At 38.5% G+C, this 21,842-nt stretch overlaps 1 protein-coding gene across 4 annotated transcripts in view; it reads left to right on the top strand.

The window, feature by feature from the left end:
- The window catches only part of VPS41 (VPS41 subunit of HOPS complex), a 192,715-nt gene that overhangs the window by 68,846 nt on the left and 102,027 nt on the right, over positions 1-21,842 (top strand). For all 4 annotated transcript variants that reach the window (XM_004263331.4, XM_033438469.2, XM_049714911.1 and 1 more), the window contains one exon: positions 14,194-14,268. In XM_004263331.4, coding sequence (XP_004263379.2) covers positions 14,194-14,268 — 75 coding nt within the window. The remainder of the gene's footprint in view (positions 1-14,193; positions 14,269-21,842) is intronic.

Below are 21,842 nucleotides of genomic sequence, written 5' to 3'. Positions count from 1 at the left end.
GCTTTTTAGTTTGACTTAGTCCCACTTGTTGATCTTTGGTTTTGTTACCTGTGCTTTTGATGTCTTATCCAAAAAGTCATTCTCAAGACCAATGTTAAGGAGCTTTCCCCTTTGTTTTCTTGTAAGAGTTTTACAGTTTTAGATCTTTAAGTTCATAATCCATTTTGAGTTACTTTTCGTGAGTGGTGTAAGATAAAGGCCCAGTTTCATTCTTTTACATGTGAATATCCAGTTTTTCCACCATTTATTGAGGAGACTATCCTTTCCCTGTTGAATTTTTTTGGCTTCCTTATCAAATATTATGTGACCTTATATGTGTGGGTTTATCGATTCTATTCCATTGGTCTATGTGTCTGTTTTTATCCCAGTAACCATACTGTTCTGATTCCTATAGGTTTGTAATATAGTGTGAAGTCAGAAAGGGTGATGCCTCCAGCTCTTTTCTTTCTCAAGATTGCTTTGGCTATTCAGGGTCTTTTGTGATTCCATTTGAATTTTAGGAATGTTCTTTCTATTTCTGTGAAAAGGGATGTACTGTCAAAGGTATACATTTATAAAAGATGGTCAGTAGTTGTTTGTGGAATAAGGGATATTCCAGCCACAGTGTCATGCAAAGTTTTAAATGTAACTTATATGCAGCTATGCCACATTTCACCACTACCCCTTTTGTTTATTCAGAGTGGAAAATAAATGACATTTCAGCTTTTTAAATTTCCTGATCATTTCTAAAGTTGGAATGAATTGCTACTGATAAAGAAAGCATTTTACCCCCATCTGCAGAAACAGCAGCTTCTATAAAAGCTGAATTATCACTTCAAGAACCTCAAATTAATGTAGTTATTAAATCTTAGAGAGGTCATAAGGTAAAGAAGACGGTTTATAAGTCTTCATAAGAAGACAGTTCTTGTATGTTCATTTGAGCTATGAAATACAGTTGGTACCACAGGAAACGATCGCCATATGTAAACCATCAGCTCCTCTTCAGCTTTTAAAGCCTGATGTTGAGTGTTGACAACCTTGGGTCCCAAAAGAGCAGGAGTCTGTTAGAACTTAACTCTTTCCATTTAACTTGTTTTGAGGCTTTACCATTCTTTTTTATTTATTCATTTATTTATTTGGCTGCATTGGGTCTTTGCTGCTGAGCGGGCTTTCTCTGGTTGCGGTGGGCGGGGGCTACTCTTCGATGTGGTGCAGGGGCTTCTCATTGTCGTGGCTTCTCTTATTGTGGATTGTGGGCTCTAGGTGCACAGGCTTCAGTAGTTGTGGTGCCTGGGCTCAGTAGTTGTGGCTCGCGGGCTCTAGAGTGCAGGCTCAGTAGTTGTGGCACACGGGTTTAGTTGCTCCGCGGCATGTGGGATCCTCCCGGACCAGGGCTCGAACCCTCATCCCCTGCTTTGGCAGGTGGATTCTTGACCACCGCGCCACCAGGGAAGTCCCCTAGGCTTTTCCATTCTTTAAAACTTTTCTTATTTTTAAGAAAATAACGTTGTGCACAATTCTGTTTCGGGTTTTATCTATTCTGCTCTTAATTAGTTGTCTTCTTACAGAGCATTTGTTTTATTTGTTTGTTTAACCTGTTTTCTGGTTCAGAGTCTCAGACTCTGTAAGATTGGGGTTCTCATCCTTTTGGCAGCATCATCAAGTTCTTCTGTACCAGCTGCTGGGTTTAAAGTAGATTTCTGCTCTCTAGGAGCTCAACTGAAGTGCCAAAGGTAGGCAACAGAGTGGGTTATTGTTGTGAAATAGATGTGCTCTGGTAAAAAGAGGTAGAAGGAGAGGACTTAGTCATTTTTGGTTGCTTCTTTGGAGTGTGAGGGAGAAGGACTGCTCTGGGATGACTCAGTGCTCTGGCTTGGATATCTAGATGAGCTGAGGATCATTTGGTGAAATTGAAATACAGAAGAAGGCACCGATTCTGGAGATGGCTGGTTGACACGGAGCTGTAGGGTAGTTGTTGAATTTGAGTATACAGCTTTGAAGTGAGGCCTGAGCTGGAGTGAAGCGAATACAGATACTAAATGGGGCAGGCTGAGGAACTATATCCTGGAAACCTGACTGAAGGTTGTGACTAGAAAGGCAAAAAAGAAACGAGGAGAAGTGGGTAATACGGAAGCCAGTGGAGGAGAGCTGCAGATGCCAGAAAGTCATGGGGACTGAAAGACATCCGCTGGCTTTTAAGGTAGGTCTCTGTTGGTGACTTTTCCCTGAGCAGTTTTGGTGTCAGCTTTTGGGCAAAAGAACGCTGCTCTGTGTTAGCGAGTGAACCGACTTAAGGAACTGAAGGCAATAGATAATTGTTTCCTTTATATACCTTGGGCGATTGGTTCCTTGTGAGAGCCTTCCTTTGATCATTAGCTGGCATAAATGGTGACACGGGCTGCGGTATTTACCACACATGTGCCTGTGAGCAATGGAAAAAGAGGCACAGGTGAGGCCGTGAACCAAGCTCAATGCTATATATATAGAATGGTTAAACAACAAGGTCCTACTGTATAGCACAGGGAACTATATTCAGTATCCTGTGATAAACCATAAAGGAAAAGAATATGTGTGTGTGTGTAACTGAATCACTTTGCTGTACAGCAGAAATTAACACAACATGGTAAATCAACTATACTTGCATAAAAATTAAAAAAAAGAAAGAGGTTAGGCCATTCTGGCCATAGAATAAGTCCACAAGACTATAAATGTTTGTTTTGTTTTCTTGTGCAGATGTGTAGAAAACCCACAGTTAGGTGTATTTTGCAGAGACTTCTTCAACCCAGACGGAGGTCTGGCTTACCTCAGGGTGTATCCTCAGGGGAGAGGAAAATAAGCAGCAAAATGAGCTTTTCCCAAGTATGAAAGGACAGACGTTTGCTTTTCACACAGGTAACGAAGTGTAGCTTGCTTGCTAACAGTGACTAAAGAGCATGGACCTGCGTAGACAATCCTGTGGTTGTTGGGATTGCTAAGTAGTGGATCTCTGGGAGGATGGAAGTGAAATCCCATCTTCTGTTTCTTATTCATTCCACCCTATGTCCGTGGGGATGCAGCATTTGTGAAGGAATCAATTATCCATTTGTTAGTCAGAGGAGCCTTACAAATTATACATTAGCAGATTGATTTCTGAGGTTCACGTTGGGGGACCGATGGCTTAAGGTGGGTTGATGAGGAACATCAGGGGAAAAGAAGTGGCCACAGAGAACACCATTAAAAGCAGCTTTCGAAATGACCGTGAATTTATTCCTAATTGAAGAGCTGACATAATCCATACTAAGTGTATTTATTTCAAGCCTTGTACATTAAGTAATTGATTATCACATGAGGTGTACATGTGGGTGATTTTGCCTTTTCTTTAAATTTAAGACCTTGAGACCACCTGTAGTAGACTTGGATTTAGAAGGTATGTGCTAGTCCTGGCCCCCTCCTGCTTACTGGGCTGCTTTTTTTGTTCCATTAAGGAAACATTTTCGTATGTTCTATGGTGTCAGCTTGACATTATTGATTTTTGAACAAATTCACTTATATTGTCCAGAATTCCAAACATGTCTCCATTAGGAATAAAATTGTAGCTAATGGAAAATACAGCTGAGACCATTTTTCTCTGGTCTTTTTTTTCTTCTGGTTCCTTACCCTTGTCTGCATCTATTTCAGTGGACCATCTTCACAACATACTCCCTAAATTGTATGTATAAAACAGGAAAGGTCAGCATTGAAGAAAGACCGAATCTTGCCCTCCTTTTTCCCTCCTGTATCCTTTCTTTCCTGTTCAGTTGTCGTTGTTGCTTATTTCTAGTGTTTAGAAATGGCAGATATACGCAAGGTGTTTGTTTCTGACAGGAATGATTACCATTGACAGGTGTACTATTGAATTCCTGTTATTTATTCTTTATTAAATGTTATAGAAAAATTATAGAAACTAACATGCATAGTGATGATACTCAATTATTGCTCAAGATAAAAATGTGCTGCAGGTTCCCCAAAGGATGGCTTTAACAATTAAGATTTACTGTGGTTTCGTTTTGGTTTTAGATTCATGGATTTACTGTTTAATTGTTTAAAAATATTTATCTTTTGATTACAAACCATAAATATTTGTTGTAGAAAATTAGCAGATCCTAGAAAGGGACAACCTACATAGTAATAGTATGTCAGCACCCAGATATAAGCAGTGCTAATATTTTGGGGAATCTGCTTCTAGTCACATATATTACATTCAAATACCTGTAAATAGAGTAGTATTTATAAACATCAGATTGTACTTACCCAGAGTAGCCAAATTATAAGATTTGAGGGCACAGTCCTCCAGACTACCGAGTCTGCTGAAGACTTCTGACACCAGCCGCAAGTTCTGGTGGGTTCCTAAATCCACCTTCATGTTTGATAATTACCTAAAGGCCTCACAGAACTCACTAAAAGCTATTATACTCACAGTTCTGTGTTATTACGGGAAAAGGATACAGGTCAAGAATTCAGCCACAGGAAGGGCCATGCCTGGGATGGTTCCAAAAGTGAAGTTTTCATTTTCCTCGGGACATGGAACCTCCACCCCTACGTAGATGCAGGGAAGCTGAGCCCCGTATTCAGGGATTTTACTGGGGCTCTGTTACGGAGGCATGATTGGTTGCTAGGTTGTCCACGTGGTTGATTTCAGCTTCCGGGTTGACCGATACGTTGTGACCCAAAGCCTCCACCCTAAATCACAGGCTTGGTCTTTGTGGCCCAAGCAGCCCCACCATAAGATGCTCCTATCAGGTGTGCAGGTGTGACATAGGTGACTTCCAGAAGCCAAGGGCAAAGGCCAGACCTATCTTTGTCTAAGGCCATATTCTTCTGTAAATAATGCTTCTTTTTAAACTTAATTTTAAAAATGAACATTTAGATTCCTAGCTTTTAGAAATTTAGGTAATTTTAAAATTATTTATTTGTTTACTTACCTACTTACCTATCTATCTGTTTGCACTGGGTCTTAGTTGTGGCACGCAGGATCTTTGTTGCAGCATGCAGGATCTTTAGTTGCAGCACGTGGGCTCTTAGTTGAAGCATGTGGTATCTAGTTCCCTGACCAGGGATCCAGCCCTCTCCCCCTGCATTGGGAGTGTGGAGTCTTAGCCCCTGGACCACCAGGAAAGTCCGTAGGTAATTTTCATTTCTGTGTCTTACAAAAGAAACCTGCTATGGAAAGCATCTTGTTGCAAAATAATCTTTGTACTTCTCCTTGGTTATTATAGGCAACGCATATTTTAAAGACTTTTGATACACGTTGCCAAATGATCCTTTGGAAAGTTTCTCCAAGTTTGAATTACCACTCCCAATGTAAGAGGAGTGTCTATTTTTGTGCTTCTTCGCTAAAACTAAGGTGTTTGAAAAATCTTTGCTGATTCTGTAGGTAAAATATCTCATCGCTTTACTTTTCATGTATTGATTGTTACTGAGGTTGCCTCTTGTTCCTGTTTATCTACAGTTTGTCTGTTTCTTTTGGGAGTTGACTGTTTACTTGGTTTGATTTACGTGAGTAGGAAACCCAAATTTCTTCAAAAACTAAAGAATATTTTAAAATGTATGGTAAGCTGCTAAGTTGTTTGCAGTGTTCATGATAAGGGGTAAATATCCCTAATCGATAATAAGCTGTTGTGAATCAATTTTAAAATTATGGACACCCTGATAGCAAAACAGTTTCTTTCTCTGGCTTCATGCTTAGAATGTATAGTTTAAGATTGCAGCTTTTACAGATGTATTAACTAGCTTCTCTTTCCAATTCTATTTGAAGTGACCTAAGAAGTAGAAAATACTTGTGCTCTCGTTTTAAAATAGGGAAAGAAGGAAGTAGTAACTAAACATGTGCTAAATACCTCATCTTCCAAATGAGCCAGTGAATACAATTGCATTTATTTTGGATGGGGGGAGGAGACATAATTCAAGCATGATTTAGTAATTTAAAGATAATCACTAACAAGATAAAAATAGAATATCTAAATTCTTCTTCAATGGGTCAAGAAGAAGAATTTGAGTAACATAGCAAAAGAATAATAATGAGATGGAGAAATGTAATTTTTAAAAGTATAAAGGAATGTAGCAACTAAGAGAACACTAAATGGGCCAGGTATTCTGTTACTAAAAGAAAACTAGCCTCAGCTTTGAAGGACAAATATCCCACCAGCCGATGGAAGTGAAAGATAAAGATGTGAGCAAAAATGTATTATAAAAAGCCAAACAAAAATTAAGCGTGTTGGCAGTAACAATATAAGAAAATATAGAGTTTAAGGCAAAAGAGCATTAACCGGCAGAATGCATATTAGATTGATGATAGTACAAGTGAAAAGGAAAATATAACAATTATACCCTTTGATTTGCCAAATTATAGGTCATCTAATAGCTGGATCAAAATGGATTTGAAAATCAAGGAGGAATGGACAAAACTACAATTGTAGTGGGAAGTTTCTGAAGCTCGTTTCTATCAGTCTTTGCTAGATCAAGAAGAAAAAATTAAACAAGGACATAGAAATTAAATAATGTATACAACATTATTAAAAATATATGTATTTTGAACCCTAAAATAGAAAATATGAATTACTTCAAAATGATATCTTTTGTTTCAAAGAGCAACCCATCCATTTAACAGATAGACACAGACCACATATCCGACCACAACTGTAGTCACACTAGAGTTTATTAATAATTTGATATATAAGCAGATAACACCACCACCACGCTTAGAAATGAAACAAAACAAAATGTTACTTTTCCCAAAGGAGATATAATTATTACAATAACACAGTATTCTCTGGTCTCTGGTTTGTGGCCATTGGTATACCCAAAGGCAAATGCAAAATATTTGATTATTTTATGATTAAGAAATGAGCAGTTAAAACTAACGAGCAATATACTAATGCCAGGAAATTAGAGTAAGGTCAACGAAATTGTTCCAAGGCAAAAAGGGCATAATTAGTATAGACTAAGAGTAGAAATTAATAAAATAGAAAAATTTTAAAAATACAGCAAATAGGTACTTCCCTGGTGGCACCGTGGTTAAGAATCTGCCTGTCAATGCAGGGGATGTGGGTTCGAGCCCTGGTCCGGGAAGATCCCACATGCCGTGGAGCAGCTAAGCCCGTGCACCACAACTGCTGAGCCTGTGCTCTGGAGCCCGCGAGCCACAGCTACTGGGCCTGCACTCTAGAGCCTGCGAGCCACAGCTGCTGGGCCTGCGTGCCACAACTGCTGAAGCCCGCGTGCCCTAGGGCCCGTGCTCCACAACAAGAGAAGCCGCTGCAATGAGAAGCCTGTGCACCGCAATAAAGGGTGGCCTCCGCTCGCCGCAACTAGAGAAAGCCTGGGAGCAGAAGCGAAGACCCAATGCTGCCAAAAATTTTAAAATAAATAAATAAATTTATTTTAAAAAACCCAGCAAATTGATTGATGGTAGTATTGCTTCTATAAAAAGGCCAATACAACTGATAAATATCTGATAAGGATAATAGTAAATAAGGAAATAAAATATTAATATACATGTGAGATAGTGCTGTGTATATATTTTCATATTTCCAAATAGGAAAACTAATATTACCTACTTCATAGAATTTCTGTGAGGCGTAAATTATATAATATGTATAGAACTCTTAGAATAGAGACTGATGTATAATAAGCATATGGTAAATGTTTACTTATTAGTAGTCGTATTACTACTTACTAGTAGTAGTAGTATTAATATCATTAGTATTATTAAAATATTAAAAGAATACAAAGTGAAATGAAACTATTTCATCATTAAGAACTTGGAATGCACAATTTTCTGGGAAAATGTAAATGACCAGAATAGAATTAGGACATTTGAGTAGCTTGACAGTTATGGGAAAAATAAGTGTAAACCAAGAAATAATCCGTTGAAGGTGTAGATCCCAGACATTCTTATGGATGGGCAAATTCTTCTTAATTTTATTTAGAAATCTTTAACGTTTGTTCTTGTTTTGAAATATAACTTTTTAAAACCCATTTTAAGATGTGCAGGGGAACAAATAGTAATAAAGCGAACAATCCTGTTAACTACCACTCTGTCAAGAGCAGACCGTGTGATCCCCTTCCCCACCTATACTCGCAGTTCCCTTAGTGGGAGCCACTGTGCTGACCTTCGTAGGAATGACTGCTTAGCTTTTCTTTTTCATTTTATGTCCTCTGTGTGCACCCCCTGGACACTATGGTGTAGTTGTGCCTATTTTTGTTAGGTTGTGTAAGTGGAATCATATTGTACGTATCAGGAATGAGAAAAGCCTGCTGACTGTCATTGCTACTCCCAGAATAAAACAAAGTATGAGACCTCTAAGGGGAGACATAGGCAACTTTATTTAGAGACATTAAAGAAGACCTAATAAATGGAGAAATGCTCCATGTTTATGGATTAGAAGACTCAACATATTGTGAACGTATCAAAGGGAGAGCTCTCAACGCTTCACCTTAGGTGGGTTTGAGGAAGTTTTCTCCTTAAATGCTAAGAGTTTTTACCATGAATGAGTGTTGTTTCATCAAACACTTTTTGCATCATTGAGATGACCGTATGAATTTCCTCTTGAGATGATCTTATGATTTTCCTTTTATTAATGCAAAAAATTATCATCTATTAATTCCGCTATCTTGTATCAGCCTAGTAGTAAAATTATCTTTTTTATATATGCTGACTTTGTTAATATTTTCTTTAGGATGTTTTCATTTCTGTTCATGAGTGAGATTTACTTGTATTTTTTTCTTTTTCATAACGTTCTTTGTTGAGTTTTGTTGTTGTTAGGTTATGCTGTCCTGGTAAAATGAGTTGGGGAGCATTTCCTTTTTATTCTGTTGTCTGGAAGATTTTGTGTGTGATTGGAAGTTTGTGTTCTTTGAACTATCCCATGAAATTAATACTCTAGTGAGTGAGTTTGACAGTAACTAAGATAAGTAAAATACATAGTAAGTTAGTGGTAAGTGCTAAGGAGAAAAAATAAGTATTACAGTGAAGGAGCTATGAATGTTTGGGTGAAGTGTTGAAATTTCAGATCCAGTGGCCTGAAAAGATGACTACTGGTGAAGAGCTGGCAGAAAAGCATCCCAGGCATCGGCAAACAAATGCAAAGGCTCTAGGACTGGAGAAACAGCAAGAAGGTCATCGTGGCTAGAGGAGTGAGAACAAGGCCAAGGGTGGATAAGGCAGGGCTTTAGCCATATCATTTAGGACTGTCAGGTCATAGTAAACACTTCGGGTTTTATCCTGAGATGGGAGGCCTTTGGAGGGTTTGAAACAAAGGAGTGACATTGTCTGATCCACCTATTAACAATATACTGGTTTGTTGAGGTTAGATTTCTAGGAGAGTTAGGGCAGAAGCAGGTCTACTAGTTTGGAGACTACTACAGTAATCCAGACAAGGGTGGTGATAGCTTAAACCAGGATGGCAGCCATAGGGGTGGTGAAAGTCTGGGTAAATTTTGTTTGAAGAGATGGTAGGAATTGCTGACAGATAGCGATGTAAAGTGTGGAATAAAGACAGGAGTCAAGACTGGCTCCAAGGTTTTCGTCTTGTGCGATGAGAGGATTCTATCAGTCCTTAACTACTACAGATGGGCGAGACATCAGGGAGAGCCCTTCCAGGAAGGAAGATCAGATTCTCAGTTTTGGATATGCTTTAGTTCACATGCCCGTTTAGGCATCCAAGTACATATGTAAAATAGGCAATCCTAGATATTGGTCTGGAATAGGGAGAGGCCCCGTCTAGGGATTTAAATTCAGGAGTCATCCCATGGCCTGGAGAGAATACCAAGAGAGCTCGTGTAGATGTAAAAGGGAAGAGGTGCCAGGACTGAGCTATGAGGTAGAGGGATCAGGAGATAAGGAGTATTTGGCCAAAGAGACTGAGGCGGAGCAACTAGAAATTCCAGAGAAAACTCAGAGAAGTGTGATACCTTGGAAGCAGAGAGAGGGCGAGAGTTGTCATCAGTGTTCCATGCTTGTATTAGGTAAAGTAAGTTAGGATTGAATAATGACCGTTATATGTGGCAACATGGGGGTCATTTTATCTTGTAATTCTCATGAAAATATAAATACTTGAGAAAAACCAAGGAAAGTGCGAAGAATTGTGACCGGGACTCACCTTACCAGATATCAGAACATACTATGTACGTCTTCTATAATTAAATCAATGTTGAAATGATATAACAATGGCCAAAGGGACCACAGTTGAAAACCCAGAAGATTATCTCAGTGTATATAAATATTTATTATATGATAAACATAGTTCTCTTCAAAAGGAGAAGGGTGTGGCTTTTAAAAAATGGGGCTAGTCCAAATGGGTATCCATTTGGAAGAAGATAAGATGAATCGTGAAAGTATTAAAAACTTAGATGTGAGAAATAAAGCAATAACCATCTTGCAAAAATATACAGGAGACCACATATACAATGTCAGGGTAAGGTATTGTACCAAGACCTCATACCCTTTAAAAAAAAAGAAGGAAATGGACAAGAAAAGAACAAACATTAATAGAAAAAATAAGAGATGTGAACAGAGTTTTTAGAAGAATAAATTAATTGGCCGACAGGCTTAAAAAAATGTTTAAGTTGTTAGTAATCGGGGAAATAAATCAGTGAATATTGATCATTGGCAAAAAAGTTAACCATTGCTAACAGGTATAAAGGAAAAAGGATTCTTATACCTTGTAGTTATGATTTATTTTCCCCCATAATATTGCTAATGTGATACAAATTAGTTTCTACTCAGGAAGAAACATGTTGTAATAAAAAGTTGGGTTTATTCGTACTGAGAATACCACTGTGTGGCCTAGCCACACAGCAGTACTAAGGCTCTAGACAGCTCACGTAAACTCTTGAGGCCTCGTTTTCCTTATTGTGAGGTGGAGGTAACCATCCTAGGCTGTCTCCTTTTGCCAGAAGTTGCGAGGATCAGCTAACATGTATGTCAGTTCTTTGAAAATAATACAGTGTGATTCCTAGAATCTTAGCACAGGCCATGAGCACAGAGTCCAAGAACAAATGACATACAGTTTGACAGGTACATGGGGAGAAGATAGACTTCTCGATGTAAGTTGTACAGAAGGGCCTTGCGAAGAAGCATTGTACTCAGCACTGAGGCTCAGTTTGGTAGGCCTGGAACAGTGCTACCCCGTAGAACTTTCTGAAATGATGAAAACATCCCGTGATCTGTGTGCTTTTTCACACAGTAGCCGCTAGTCACCTGTGGGTATTGAGCACTTGTGCAACGGAGGACATGAATATTTAACTGTGATTGATTTTAACTAGCTTAACTTTCTGTATAGTCACACGTGGATAGTACCATATTGGTTAGGACAGGAAGCCTTGGCAGTGATCAAGCTACACACGTCTATTGAATTATAATCTGAGGTAGGCTATAACCAGAGACCAATTAAATTACAGTCAGAGGTATGTGGGGTTTATATTTGCCACAAGTAAAACGGGCATTAAAATGTTTGGCAAACAAAAGATCAGCATCAGGAAGTTGTTAACAGAAGGTACTCAGTGAGGAAAACATTTATCCAAAGAAGACTAGAAACTGTGCATTCAGACTCGTCGGCCAGAAGTCCAGACACACTGGCCTCATTGCTTTCCCAGTTCAGCTTTTGTTTTGCATCTTCCTTGCTGCCCATCACAAAGTTCTCTTCACTGCTCTTAAGGTCAGAGCCCTGGCTCTGCTTTTTCTCTGTTGTGAATCTCATCCATGGGGTTGGTTTATTCTCCTGTAAATGGATCAGGTATCTCTGTAAGGTCCTTTCCTGTCCTAACATTCTAAGAACTTTTAAGGAGATAGCTTGGTTTTCATGAGCTGCGTTTCAGGAGTGATTTAGGGATCAGGGTGAGAACGGGTTCTGTAGCCAGCTGTCTCCACCTGTAACATGGGAATTTCTCTCAGCAGCATCAGGCAGTGGGTGGCCTTTCCAAGGTCAGGGAGTCTTGGTCTGTCCTGGCCATGACTTACTAGCTTGGAGGTATTTTCCGTTGAGCATAGAACAATCAATTTTGTGTATTTCCATTTTATTCTTATGCACAAACCAAATTATTTTAAGGTTAGGTATTTAAAAAAATGAATTTGCAGGCTCATGTTGAAACCGATGAAGTCTTCTCTTTTTGTGGTTAATTTGTTCTATCATGTTTTGTGCAAGATAGTTGTAAACTGTCATTACTTAAGAAGCAAAAAAAAGGAGAAAAGGTTGCCATTTTTTAATGTTGTCAACATTTACTGATTTTGATTTCTCTTTAGAAAATCCGCCTGTATGAATATTTTAGTGAGTAAACGGTTGGCTACATAGAGAACTGGAAAACTGTGAAAAATATTACAAGTGCAGTTGTGTGTTTACTCTTGGGAAAATACATCCAAAGTAGAATGCCTAATTCCATCTTCACAGATTTTTAAATTTGAGATTACTCAAAAGAATGGAGGATGGGGCTTCCCTGGTGGCGCAGTGGTTGAGAGTCTGCCTGCCGATGCAGGGGACACGGGTTCATGCCCCGGTCCGGGAAGATCCCACATGCCACGGAGCGGCTGGGCCCGTGAGCCATGGTCGCTGAGCCTGCACGTCCAGAGCCTGTGCTCCGCAACGGGAGAGGCCACAACAGTGAGAGGCCTGCGTACTGCAAAAAAAAGAAAAAGAAAAAAAAAAAAAGAATGGAGGATGACAAAGTTAGTTACTATCAATTAGACCCTGTGGAATTCCCCCAGAAAGTACTAAGCATAGAGTATAAATAAAAAGTTGATTTAGTAATTTATAAGAGAAGAAGAAATGGATTGGCTGGTGAACCTAAGTAAAATAACTAAGATTTTAGAGTTGCCGTATGATCCAACAATCCCACTCCTGGGCATATATCCAGAGAAAACTCTGATTCGAAAAGATACATGCACCCCAATATTCGTAGCAGCACTATTTACAATAGTCAAGACATGGAAGCAACCTAAATGTCCATCAACAGGAATGGATAAAGAAGATGTGGTACATGTATACAATGGAATATTACTCAGCCATAAAAAAGAATGAAATAATGCCATTGGTATAGATGACCTTATTTACAAAGTAGAAATAGAGACACAGACGTAGAGAACAAACGTATGGATACCAAGAGGGAAAGGGGGAGGTGGGATGAATTGGGAGATTGGGATTGAAATATATACGCTATTGATACAATGTATAAAATAGATAACTAATGAGAACCTACTGTATAGCACAGGGAACTCTACTCAGTGCTCTGTGGTGACCTAAATGGGAAGGAAATCCAAAAAAGAGGGGATATACGTATATGTATAGCTGATTCACTTTGCTGTGCAGTAGAAACTAACACAATATTGTAAAGCAGCTGTACTCCAATAAAAATTTTTTTTAAAAAAAGAATGAAATAGTGCCATTTGCAGCAGCATGGATGGACCTAGAGATTATCATACTAAGTGAAGAAAGTCAGAGAAAGACAAATACCATGATATCACTTATACGTGGAATCTAAAATATGATGGATGTAACAAACAGACTCACAGACACAGAAAACAAACTTACGGTTACCAAAGGGGAGAGGTGGTGGGGCAGTGATAAATGAGGAGTTTGAGATTAGCAGATACATACTACTGTATATAAAATACATAAACAACAAGGTTCTACTGTATAGCATAGGGAACTAAATTCAATATCCTGTAATAAACCATAATGGAAAAGGATATGAAAAAGAATGTGTGTGTTTGTGTGTGTGTGTATATATATATCTGAATCATTTTACTGTGTACCAGCAACTAACGTGACATTTTAAATCATCTATATTTCAATTAAAAAAAACACTAAACTTTTTCTTTACATCATGATTTTTATTTTGGTTTTTGTTTTGTTCTTTTAATGAATTTGGCTGGGAAAGAATTTTAGGACTGTGGAGTAAATAGAACAGAACAAATAAAAAGGTACATAACAGGTAAGAAAAGTACCATTTTTAGCTGGGACTTCAAGTACGTGAAATAGGTAATTTGGGCAAATCTTAGGTTTCTGGGCTTATTACATGTCTGGGAACAAAGCTATATTTCACCATTTTCATTTGCAGAAGCAAAATATGTCTTGGACTCCTGCATGTAAACTAATAGACAACTTGTATCACTTACATTTTACAAAAAGCCAAGGCATTTCACTTTTGATATATATGTTTCTGAAGGTTTACCATGTTTGTTTGTTCTTTTGTTTTCAATAGAGTCCTGTGAAGATAAATCAGATTAGCCTGGATGAAAGTGGCGAACACATGGGCGTGTGTTCAGAGGATGGCAAGGTATGGGGATTACATGGTCACGTGGAAAGCAGCGCTCCAGCTCTGTGGGCTGTGATGTTACCAATTCCAAGGGCTAGAGCAACACTGTGCCTACTGTATACCTGCAGTAGGAGAACCCTGATTATTCTTTTTGGGTATCGGACTTGCTCCCGATTGCTCATAATTAAAGTAAAATATATTTTGCGCAAATGTGCCTTAGGAAAAATAATTACAAGAATGTCAATAATGTAACTAGTATTAAGCTGATTAACAGCTGTGGCAGAGGGACATGTCACCTTAATCATTACTGCCGTGCCACTTAGGCTTCAGCGACTGGTCTGCAGTTCCTGCAAGACAGTGGTTTAATGCCTTTCTGCCATAAATCCACAAAATTGGATTTTGTGGGCATGATTTCTGTGGGCTGGTGGTTTTCATTTTCACACACCAGTTATGAATGTTTCTCTTGAATTATAGAATCTTTTGATAAGCAATCATAGTTTATCAGAAGAATAAAGTGTCTTACAGTGGCCACATTAAATAAATGTAAAATCAATATATGTACAGTTTCTAAAAACCTGGCCCCTACTTCCTCGACCGAGGACATACATCATTTGTGCAGTGGATAACTAACAATTATCAGTGCTGCTTGCCGAGGTTGAGCTGTGACATTTAGTGGTTGTGGTGATTGATTTTCCACTTATAAGAATGTCTTTTGTTTTTCAGTCAATGGAAGGCTTTTCTAATGTTGGTTTGCAATGATAAAATTCTAATGCACAGCGTATTTAAGCTACTCTTCTAAAACAACAGTTGAAGAAGAGAATGCATTAAGAATCATTACAGAACCTTACATATTCTGGACTTCATAGAGCAGATTTCCTAATCTAATTTTATGTTTTTTATGGGATCTAAATTCAATGGGCCATTAGGATAAGTAAATTAAAAACAGTGTAATCAGTGTAAAAGATTTATACCCATTTAATCTGTTAACAAAAGAAAAATGAAGTCTTCTTGACAGACAAGAGGGCATTTTTATATATCTAAGCCTAATGTTACCCAAAGAGTCTAGTAAGAGTAATTGGAACACCCATGCTTTTCAAAAAGCACTGTCAAATTTTCTGAAATTCTGGGATGAACCAGACCATCAAAGATAGATAAGGGAGGAGTTGGTATGTGCAGAAATTGAGAAGAATTATCCAAACTCTTGAAACATTTCCTATTTATAAGAAAGATCATCTTTTTGTTTTCTGAAAGGTGAGGAAGAATTCCTTCTGGATTAATGCCAATGTAATTGAACTAACTTGTTGAAGGAGAATATTGTTTTTGAATTGGAAAAGAACTTAGATACTTCATCTAAGAATTTTCAGAACTCTAAATTTTGAAGAATTACTATTTAATGCGGCAAAGCAGTATATTTTAGCTACAGTGTCTGGTGGATAACGAGATGACCCTCAGATATCTCCTGGCACACTTCTTGGCAAGCACCTCTGTTTTCCTATTTTAGTCAAATTTATCACTGCCATATTTTGTTGTAGACCCATGATGCATGTTTAAAGAATGGTTTTCTCATATATTTTATCAGCGTTGATAGAATTGAAAATAAATATTTCAGCGCATGTAGGTGTGTAAGCTAGCCCTCCTCGTGGGTTAGTCAGAATTGTGAAAATTGAGGCGCTAATATATAGTGATCTAGTAAAGTGGTTAGTGATGATGATCTAGTAAAGTGGTTAGTGATGATAGCAACATAAAGATTATTAAGCAAGATCAGCTCCGGATACCTAGATCTCGTGCATCTTTCAATGGCTGTTGTGAGTTTTCTTTCTTTAGTGCATTAAGATTCCTAGATAAATCATTACCTTCCATTTCACAGATAACCTTTGATATTCAGTTTTAAAGTCATAATTCTAACAGTTGTTTAAAATTTACTCTGTTTAGTCAGCTCGTGCTCAGTTCTAATCTTTTTATTTATCCTCGAGTTCCAAATTTTGAAATATACTCACACGTATACTGTGTGTGCGTGCGCGCGTTTGTGTGTGTGTGTTACTGGTATACATTTTTAGGTAACTTTCCGCGTAAGTACGTAACAGCCTTATTTTCTGATCTCTTGCCTATGTCACCCTCATACATAAACTAGAATTAATTTAATGTAGAATTCTGGGTTGAACTATTTTCTCTCAAAGTTTTGGAGACTTTGCTCCCTTCTGACTAACCTTTATTGTCCTAGACATGTCAGAGGCCAGCCTATTTTTGTTGTTTCACAAAACCTTTTTAATTTTTTTTCTGTCCTGCCTTGGATCTCAGACTCATCATAATAACAACAACACTACCAATCGCAACGAACAGCCCTTGCAATTCAGTTTGCTAAGTTAATGTCTTGTTTGGGTCTATTTTCATTCATTTTGTCTGGAAGAGGGTAAGTCCTTTTGATCCATATACTGAAGTATTGTTTTCATTTCAGGAAAGTTGACTTCAGTCCTGATTTTGATTATTGCTTCAGTTCCACGTGTTTTCATTTCTTCAGAGAAACTCAATAATACTTAGGCTGGAGGCGGTATTGCGCGGAGGCTAAGAGCATCGCTCTGCACCACGCCTGCCTGGGCGGCTTTCCCACTCTTCTCTGTTAGGTCAGGGATGTTGCTTGACCCCCGGCCCCTCCACTGCCTCAGCTGGGCAGTGGGCACAGTGCGAGGCCTGGATGGGAATGTGGCAGAGCCAGTGCTGGGTGTGTGGGAAGTTCTAAGTTCATTGTGTTTTTATTGCTAACCCTTCACTAACCGTCTGTAGTCTGGCCTCTTCCCCTCCCATTTTGTTGTACCTCACTCACCTTTTCAAGGTAAGTTGGTGAATGGATAAGCCCTATCCACCCTTCTTCTCTTTTGAAAATATATGTAGGGGGTTCCCTTTTCTCTACACCCTCTTCGGCATGTATTGTTTGTAGATTTTTTGATGATGGCCATTCTAACCGGCGTGAGGCAGTGCCTCACTGGAGTTTTGATTTGCATTTCTCTAATAATTAGTGATGTTGAGAATTTTTTCATGTACTTTTTGGCCATTTGGAGAAATGTCTATTTGGATCTTCCGCCCACTTTTCTGATTGAATTGTTTTTTTGATATTGAGCTGCACGAGTTGTTTATATATTTTGGAGATTAATCCCTTGTCAGTCACTTCATTTGCAAGTATTTTCTCCCATTCTGTGGGTTTTCTTTTTGTTTTGTTTATGGTTTCCTTTGCTGTGCAAAAGCTTTTAAGTTTAATTAGATCCCATTTGTTTATTTTTGTTTTTACTTTCATTACTCTTGGAGGTGGATCAAAAAAGATCTTGCTATGATTTACGTCGGAAGGGGAGGGATAAATTGGGAGATTGGGATTGACATATACACACTACTATATATAGAATAGATAACTAATAAGGACCTACTAAATAGCACAGGACACTCTTTTCAATACTCCGTAATGGCCTGTATGGGAAGAGAATCTAAAAAAGAGTGGATATATGTGTATGTATAACTGACTCACTTTGCTGTACACCTGAAACTAACAGAACATTGTAAGTCAACTATACTCAGATCTTTAAAAATTAATTTTTTTAAAAGAAAGAAAATATACTGTAAGAAAAATTGGTCATGTTTTGTGACACACACACACACACACACACATATACCTCACACATGTGCTTTGCTTTCTCATGGTTTTTATCCTCTCATTTCTCTGTAGTCAGAGTTTCTCTTCTTGTTTTGGTCCCTTTGCTGAGGAACTTTGCTTCCAATATCAATTTTGCTTTCTGGAGTAGACTTTTATTCTGTTTTGCCTTTTTGTTTTTCCTGAACTCTTTCGATCTCTCCCAATTTTCTTTTCACGTCAGCCTGATCTATGTTTAATTTTTAAAACCAAAACTTATGACTTCTTGTGTGTCTTAGAGTGTCTTAGAGGTGGAGTGGTTGGGAGGGGAATTATCCTGCCACATTTGAGCTGTGTGTTGTCAGCTAAGTGATTCAAACCTCTCTGTGCTTCACCCTGTTTCCTCCTCTATAAAAGGGGGGATAGTAACAGTACCTGCCTCATTAATCATTAGGAGAAATGAATTAGTTAATATATGTCAGTGATTTGGAATAGTATCTGGAACAGAAGAAACACGTAGTAGTCGTCAGCTGTTACCATCATCATTATCATTGTCCTATCCTTTGCTCCAGATTCATAGAGGTCTCTTCTTCTTATTGAAGTTGACAAATAGTTTTGTAGTTTGTTTTTTTCTTTTCTGGTTACTATTAAAACTTTTTTTTTTTTTTTTTTTGGCCGTGCTGCACGGCATGTGGGATCTTAGCTGCCCAACCAGGGATCGAACCTGCACCCCCTGCAGTGGAAGCATGGCGTCTTAACCACTGGACCACCAGGGAAGTCCCTATTAAAACATTTTTTAAAGCATGGTTTTTCTCCCTCTGAGTCACTGGAATTGTGTTCTGCAGTATTCTTTTTATAGACCTTGTGTGCATTTTTGTTACTCATTTATCCATTCCAGAACAGGGAGACAAGCTCTTTCTGAACCTGGGTTAGCAAACAGATTCAGGCCCTGCTTGTTATCCTTTTGGGTGTTGTAGAGTCACCCTTCAGCTCACATAGGGACCTGTTAATGAGCTCCATTTCCTCTGACTGGAGGTATCCAGTTAAGGCAGCTCCTCCAGTGAACTGGGGGCCTCTCCTATCTTCCCTCCTGGGTCTTTGACACCCTCCATGGGTGGAGAATATGAAAACCTGCCATCTCCCCCGCGAGGGTGCCTCCAACCACTGCCCTAGATGGAATGACAGTTTACATGTTCACCCCTGTTCTTCTAATGCTTGACCTGTTGTTATTTGCAAGCCAGGGTTTGAGAGGGGCTGTTACAATGAAGTAATAGCTGGGAGGGTTGTCCAACACTCTGGTCACCTCATTCATAGTTTCTCTATGTCAGATGGCCTGTCGCCCAGTTTTCTGGTTTGCAAATACATAGAATTCCATGCTAAAGGGGAGAAGGCTTATACACCTTCCTGATTGTTTCATGAGAGTAGGGTTTCTTTACTTGTGGTGGTAAACACATAGCACATACGTTTTGTGGTCCTCCTATGGCTCTGTGGGTTTGTAGTTAATGAGAAATCCTCCAAGACTTTGCAGTAGGTTGACTCTAAGGCCAATTGTTCTGAATTTTCTCTTTGTCTTCACTAGGTATTTTTGTGACAAGTTGGGAGAGGTTGTCAGGGCTGCTATAGGGGATACCATTATCAAAAGGATCCTCTCTATTTTAACCTTTAAAAATATGATTCTTAACTCAGATGCACTCTTCCTAAAAGCCCAAACTTTCTAGGCAATCATTCAACGGATTCTTTTCACAGAGGAGTGTGCTAATCACTGAGAAAATGACAAATAAAGAGGGAGAGAGAGGGGAGATGGATGAGAATTGCTTTGGATTTTACTAGCTTGAGTAGTTTTAAGTTCTGACCAACTAGTTTGGGTGTCACATTAGTGACATAAACCAAAATATCAGAGGTTTTACAACTCACCCTGCTTGTACTGGTAAAGTTTACGAGATTTGTCTTGTGAAGTCTCAGTGTTTTCCATACTGAAGGAGGCGATGACAGTTGAGGAAAATGTTATTCAGTTAAACGTATGAATAGAGACTAACCTAAGAGTTCTAACCTGGCTTTGCCGCCTTCAGCAAACACCCCTCCAGCCCCTAATCCGGGCACACTATGACATTTTTGCTTGCACTAGTTCTAAAGGGTAGTTATGAGTTTCAGCCTGTTTTCTAAGAACTTCTGCAATTTGTTCTCTTCTGTTTATTCCTTCTTATCACTCTACTATTATGTCTTCATATGGATCCGTGTGTTTGTTTTGTTGTTGATTTGTGATTTTTAAAGGGACAGCCCTGGAAATTCATAATTTAATTTTCGCCGTTAGATTTACAGTATTTCTCGTATTCATTTTCTCACCGATCCTTCAGTCTTTTTCGACGGGTTCACATTTGTTTGTTTTCAGCTCATATACTTTTCCCTGCAATAAAAATCACTTAACTTTTGTCCTTAAAATCATCTTTACCCTGTTATAGGCAGAAGGAACTTCATCCACTTGAATGAATGTCTGGTGCATTTAGTTTCCACTTCTGTTGTAGAGTTGTCTGATTCATTCCCTTTCATGTTACTTTGGCAAATATTTGAGGCTTTTGATTTTCTTTTCCCTATTCTACTTTTCTTACACTTTATATATTGTAGAAGGATATCTTCATCATGTGCAAATTTTAGGCTAGCTCCTATAGTGATAGAGTGTAGAAGAATAGGGCTTGGAATACTCTTCTTGATTTTTACAACCTCAGGTGAGTCATTTATTTTTCCACGGAATCATCTGTTACACAGGCATAATGGTGTTTGCTTTCATCCCTAGCTGTCTTGCTATAAGGGCCAAATGAGGCAGAGCAAGGTTGTCACTGCTAGTTACATACTGTCAGTTATCAGTCTTTAAAAGTATCATTCTAAAGGTATTTCTTCTCATTTTCAAATCCATAAGCATAGTTTAATTCAGAATAAAATTTCTAAAAAAGCCAGAATGACGCTGGCCATTTTAATAGACAGCTTTTCCAGAAGGTTGTTCCCTCCACAATTGGAGAAGACTGAGAAGTGACATCACATCTCTGAGGAGAGGTTATCGAAATATACTTTCCGATTGGAATGTTAGCCTAGAAATTATGCTGGGCCTCACACGGGACTTCCCCATTGGTTAAAAGTGAGTCAAATTACAGCTAAAAAATAAATTTAGAACTAAGAGGAACATCTAGACATTGCTAGATGTTGACCACGGTATGAGTGAAATAAATACGTTCCACCTGAAAAAAAAATACGTCATTTTACCCCACCAGAAAGTTCAGTTTGTCTAGGGTGGGATCAGTCCATTAATTTCCAGGAATCCTAACCGTGCACTCTGGCCTGAGACCCACTGAGGTAAAGCACGTGGAAGCATTTAGAGGTCCAAGCTGGTAGGAGTGGGAGAGTTGACAGGGGACCACGTTGTCAGCGACATTGTTAGAATGAATTCATAGAAGTAGCTTATGTTAGAAGAATGTAAACTTCCTAGTTTAGCATGACTTTCTACTGATGTAACATTAATAAGTTGAGCACTTGTTAATTTATTAAGATTCAGCTGATACAGTACTTGTCGTATTTTGACCCCATTTTCTTGGATTTGTTGGGCTCATTCAACTACAACTTCCTGGGATAGAGTAAAACTCTGAATGCAGTGCTTTTCTTTTGAGCTTCTCTACCACCGTTTTATAAGAAGTTCAATGCATCCTGTGCGTATACATTCATATAAAAGCAGTGATGCAATGCCCTCTGAACAATGAGAAGCAAGGTGGTAGTGGGGCCTGCATGTATTTGCCATGTCAAGAATACATTTTAACAGATTACCTCTGATTAAGTCAAATTCCCTCTATGCTACATTGTACCATGTGCTGTTCTTGGAACCCAAATAACATACTTGGCACAAGGGTATAAAAACAGTCACAAAATGAGTGGAATATTCTAAAGATTTTATAGTTTAATGAAATAATTTATCTCCTCAAATGGTATCATAACA

The sequence above is a fragment of the Orcinus orca genome, chromosome 9, assembly GCF_937001465.1.
Source record: "Orcinus orca chromosome 9, mOrcOrc1.1, whole genome shotgun sequence".
Lineage (NCBI taxonomy): Eukaryota > Metazoa > Chordata > Mammalia > Artiodactyla > Delphinidae > Orcinus > Orcinus orca.
Note: the sequence above shows the minus strand (reverse complement) of the source record. Positions and strands in the feature narration are given on the sequence as shown.